Raw genomic sequence first — 5,770 nt, forward strand, 5'->3', positions numbered from 1 at the left:
CCTCATCAAGCCAAACCCCACAAAACATGGAAAACTGTCTCATTCATAAAGCCATAATGAAAATGCCGGCAATAAAAGCATGCAGCAAAAGTATCAGCACAGCAGTAAAGCAAACTAAGAGGCGAGCATTAAAACTTGTTCGACAGACTTTCCTCACATTTGGCCCTGACTAGCTTGTGTTCAGCGAACCCGACAATGGCTCTGTTCCACTACAGATGTCTTTATCATTTCAGTTGATTAGACTTTTACGACTGGATGGCGCTAATCTCCACTTGTATCATCTGTCATCTGCTCTCATCCTCGTAGCGACGGCTGATGTCTCCTGATTAACTTGCATACAGCTGCACACACACACACACGATCACACTCACAAACACACACAGGCGCACAAATGCCTCTTGCTCGTATGCTTTAAAAGATTCCTAAAAGTCGCTATCAATACTACAGATAGACAACTAAAACACAGACAGACAATGAATGGATTAACAGTGCTGACAGACAGACCTGTAAACCAGTGTGTCATCCCCAGAGCTGTTGTATTGGACTTGGAACATCCTGACTCCCGATGTAGGAGCTTGACTGCTCCATCTAATGAGGGCAGAGTTCCCCGTCAGCTCCACCAATGAGACCCTCCTGTCTGCCGTCCTTGTCTCGTTGTTAGGCAGTGCGACCTTTGAGGAGGTCAGGATGTCAGAGGGGGCAGGTTCGGACGAAGGATCTCGGCTGCGGCTGGTGCTGTTTGCCAGATGGGGCATCGCCGTGACGACTAACTCCACCCTTCCCGTGGATTCACCTGCTGCGTTGGAGGCGATGCAGGTGAAGTTTCCTGAGTCCTTCAGGGATGTTACGTTGATCTCCAGGCTGCCATTGGGGAAAACTAAAGTTCTGAAATGGATGGAAATTGAGATGTTAGTGTGACGGATATCTTGACTGAAATGTAACAAATATGTAGAAAGCTTTCTAAAAGTTAATGCAGCAAGCTTATTTTTTAGTTTTTTTAGATTCTAAATGCCCTTCCCTTTAATCCCTCATTTTTATTCTTTTCTCTCTAAATCACATCTGGTGGCTGCTAATCATTCAAATAGGATACTGTTATAATTCTCACTGCAGCTTGGATTGGCAGAGTCGGAACTTCATACAAACATGGGCCAGGCCACGATTTGCTCCCTATTGAATTTAGTGAAGACATGATCACGACACATCCACTTCCACTTCTCAGTCCCATAAGTCTTCCACTCTCCATCTAATTGCTAATCAGTGTTCACTTTAATAATCCATTTACTCGCATGTGTACTTTGCTGCCTCCAGCACCTGATGCTGATGCCAACTTCCACCACCAGCATCCACCCGGACTCTAATCGTAATCAATGCGTTGACTGCCAGGCTGAGGGGTTATGTTGCCGCCTGGTCGTGTGATTCATCCCCATAATTTTCAGAATTACCGCAAGTGGCACTTGCCAAAAAAAAATCAACAATGCTTCATATCCATAAATGTGGCTTCTCTGGTTAAATATTTAATGATGCAACCAGAATTGGAAAATCAAACAGTTTCCACGAAAAGAGTTAAACACATTATATTTCAAGATGTCTGTATAAACCACCAAAACTTGTATCTGACAAGTGTGCCAACTAGGTTACCAGATCAAAATGGAAGAAAAGTGTTATGGGTGAGGAGATTCTGACCTCAGCAACTATCTTAAAATCTTCTTTCCGAGTTGGCCCACACAAGTCAAGTGCCTACGCCCAACTACAGCCAAGACCAAAATTATCTAAGATGCAATGTCTTTCTGACTTGGATGCACATTGACACATACCACTGAAATAGAGCTGCGTAAGAGAAGCTATTTAACAGCTCCTCTCCTGCGCCCGCCAACCTAAAGTGGTGCTCTCTAAGGACACGCCTTATCCCCTAAGTTAAAAAATAAGCTTTAATTTTAAAGGCTATATAATCTGCAGGCCAAGGGAGAAGAGCAGTGAATCAAACTATGCCACAGGATCATGTTAATACCTGGAGCCATTAGATATAAGTCGCCCCTCAGGGCTGATCCAGTGGACTTCAGGCTCCGGGTCACCATTCGCTTTACACTTTAGACTGGCAGGTTGTCCTTCCATAGCCACGGTATGGGGTGACTTCCGGGTCAGAACGGGTGGGTCACAAATAAACTCCTGAATGGCGAAACAGATAAGGTCATGCTTGACATGCTGTCTTGGTTATATGACATCTTCTTTATTAATTTCCTGCATGGCACTAATAAAAAAGCAGAAAAATGTCACCTCTTCAGGTATTGTCCAGAAGTACTTGGCACTAAGGTCAGGCGGAGAGGCGCATGTCTCGAGGTCGTCTTCTCTGGTTAATCTCCTCAACCATAGAAGTTCACAGTTACAGTGAAGAGGGTTACCGCCAAAACTCAACACAAGCGATGAGAGGGGCGAGCCTTTAGACTTGGCGTAAACTGGGATTCTCAGGAACAATGGATCTGGGGGAATTTTCTTCAGCTTGTTGGACGTCATGTCTAGCCTGTTCAAGGACATGGTGTATGGGGAAAGGGAGGGATGGGCAAGAGGAGAGGGGGGGGGACACACATATATTATTAAAAGGTTTGATTTAGGTTTTTTTTGTTTTTTGTTTTTTTTTTTCAGTTGACCAGTACAATATTGCATCGATATATTATTTTAAGCACACTATCCTCTTAGTTGTATGTCCTTACCTGGCCAGTTTGTGCAGGTTAGTGAATACTCCCTGTGGAACATTTTCTATGAGGTTATGATCCATGTTCAGGGTGTTGACATTGGTTAGACGCCCAATTGTGTCCCAGGGCACCTGGGCAAGGTTGTTATAACTGAGGTCTAGATCCTCCAGTGTGGACAAGAAGTCATCAAAGGCGTGGGGAGATATTGAGTGAAGCTGGTTATTGGCCAGGATCAGATGGCGAAGGTTGGTCAGACCTTTGAAATGGTCATCCTGGTTGTTGAAATAGTGAACAGGTAGTGAGACACTGAGTACATTATGATAAAGACAATCTGTCTGGTACATCTACTGTATCTGCTGTTTCGACATTATCTACCACCGTAGCCCCATTGTCAAGTTGTGTATCCATTATCCATTAACCCCTTTTTTAAACTTTTGTCTTGTGCTGTTGTGTAAACCTGACTTTTCGTTTTCATTCACCACCGTTATTCCTTCCATTCATCCATCTTACCTTGATCACAGTTAATCTATTAGAGTCCAGATGGAGTGCTCTCAGTCGCCGCAGGTCACTGAAAGCGGACGGAAGGATCTGACTGATGGTGTTTCTGGACAGGGTCAGATGTAACAGGCTGGTCATGTTGGCAAAGTCCTTTCTTCGAACAGCTAGGAGTGAGCCAAACAACACAAACTCTCAGTCCCAAGTATCAGGATTTGCATAAAGTAGAGTAATGAAGAAGAATAGAACACAGATGGTGCGCTAAACCGATTTAAAGCACGGCTGTTTGCTTGACCCCAGAATGAGGTACTTTCCACTAAAAGTGTATGACTCACATTTGCAATTTTCTGGAGCATTTTATAAAATTGTTTTTTGATTTCGGAGGTGGAAGTGAGAGGAAATACAAGATAAATGAGAAAAGAAGTATTGAGATAAATTTACTGAAGTGCTTTTACTTGATCTTACTGAACACAAGGCTATTGTGAAAGTAAACTCCGCTTTAAGGTTAAAGTCTAGCATTCATTCATATGATAATCATCCACTTAGAATCTTTTGCTTACATATGCCTAGCCATCACTTCTAGTAGTTGTGTGACTGTCTTCCCAGCTTAATGAGTGTGTGTTCAGAACAAGAGTCGTGTAAGAGGTCATATGAAGATGGTTTAGAGCCTGAGAAGAGTTCCTATAAGCTTAAACATATTGAATTTGGAAACACTAACCAAATGGAAATGAGTTCTCCATGTACTATAAAATATCTCTTTCTATTTTGTACATTAAGACTCAGGAACATAACTTATTCTCTCCATATATGCTGCATATATATATACACGACATATATTTTATAGAGAACCTGCAAGTGTTTTGTCTGTTTTTGATAAGTTCTTAGGACTATGGTTCAGGCAGCTTTTCTCTCAATACAATGATCACCTCCGTGAGACAATTAACTGACTGTTTCGCACATGCTTCCTGCTGTTTAGTTGCATATTGCTTCCACTCAGCTATTAAGATGTGTTATAACAGCTATGCAGATGACACCCAACTGTATGATAATCCCAGTAATGCGACCACACATCAACACACCTGTTCTGCTCCTGCAATGTCTCCAAAGGTAATAAAACCTCCAGCAGCTAAACAGAATCTTGAAATCCCTTTATTTTTCAGACAGATTCAGTCTGTGTCTTTGTCACCAGCTCTAGATTGCTGTGGCACCCTTATTTGTGGTCTTAATGCTACATCCAGTCAAAAGCTCTGGTTTATTCACAATGCAGCAGCCTAAACTAGAAATATGACCCTGTAATTCCAATTCTTAAACAATTTTACTGGCTACATGTTTGTTACAGACATTTTATATATCTGACATGATTCTGTTTTGTCAACTGGGCACATTCCTAATCTTCTTCTTTGAATTGAATAATACAGCACTCATTCCAAATCAGACAACAGATCTTTTAATGGTCATAAAGTATGTGGCAGTATGCCAGCTGAGTTGTGGTATGTGCACCTTGTTTTAAAAATAGACTGCACAGAATTTGTTATATTTATATGTGTAATGTCTGCCTGTGCACTGCTATTTAAATTGACTGTCACATGAAACTCATTGTGCTGTGAAAAGACTGTGAAAGCACCATTTGTTTGTTTGTTTTTTTCTTTTAAGGTTGTCTGTCTTTGGTTTTGGCCAACTATGGAATAAAGAACTAATGGGAATTCAGATTAAAATGAAAGGATGAAGCAACACTTCGGTTCTTAAAAATAAGTATGTTTCAAAGTCACAAAGAAAACTCTTTGATATAAAAGGGAGATGAATCGTGAATGAGATTTACTCGGCTGAACCACGAAACAACAACAACAAAAAGTATTAAAGTTGAAAAGAAATATCCAGGATAATAGGAAGAGACAAACAAAATAGAATTGTGACTTGAGCCAACATTTGCATTCAGTGTTTGCAAACTGTTCAGTTACAACCAAGTGTTCTGAGATAAGCTAAATATGCTGCCAAATTTCAATCAGCCACTGAGTTTTTTTTTTTTTTTCCCCCCTCCTCCCCCCCTCTATGTAAACAACCAATCCAAACATACACAGATATGCCAGTGTGTGATGTGAATTTCAATGGTATATTAAATTAAATGGAACACGGGACAGACTGGCAGGTTCGTTACCTGTGATGAAGTTCTCTTGAAGCCTCAGCTCCACTGTGCGTCGATCAATGGCAGCGGGAACAAACAGCAAGCCTGTCTTGGAGCAGAGGATAGCGAGCGATGGAGAAAGGCTCTGGCACATACAGCGTTTCGGACACGGCTGTCCCCTGCATGCTGCTGCCAGCAACAGCAAAGAGAACCACAGCCGTTCCATTGTCCTCCACTGGGAACGGGGCAACTGAAAGACAGAAAGACAGGAGCAATGAATTAAAGTGGATGCAAAGAAGAAAAGGCTGTCAGGAAGTGGAATACCAGGGTGGATTCCTGACCTCCAGAGAAACTTGATCAGTCACAAAGATGACATACTGTTGCAACAGACACTGCGTTTCTTTGCTCAGGAAAGCAAACATTAAGGCTGTCTTTGATAGCTTTGTAAATCAGCCAGCTTTTG

At 41.9% G+C, this 5,770-nt stretch overlaps 1 protein-coding gene across 1 annotated transcript; it reads right to left on the minus strand.

The window, feature by feature from the left end:
- Positions 1–229: 229 nt before the first annotated feature.
- Positions 230–5,533, minus strand: LOC103370574 (leucine-rich repeat and fibronectin type III domain-containing protein 1-like protein). The gene is made up of 7 exons (XM_008299674.1): positions 5,341–5,533; positions 3,201–3,352; positions 2,709–2,962; positions 2,275–2,518; positions 2,009–2,166; positions 505–885; positions 230–266 (listed from the first exon to the last, which is right to left on the minus strand). The coding sequence occupies exons 1-7, from the start codon at positions 5,531–5,533 to the stop codon at positions 230–232; spliced, it is 1,419 nt and encodes a 472-aa protein (XP_008297896.1).
- Between the last annotated feature and the right edge of the window lie 237 nt (positions 5,534–5,770).

The sequence above is a fragment of the Stegastes partitus genome, unplaced genomic scaffold (assembly GCF_000690725.1).
Source record: "Stegastes partitus isolate 25-593 unplaced genomic scaffold, Stegastes_partitus-1.0.2 Scaffold1447, whole genome shotgun sequence".
Lineage (NCBI taxonomy): Eukaryota > Metazoa > Chordata > Actinopteri > Pomacentridae > Stegastes > Stegastes partitus.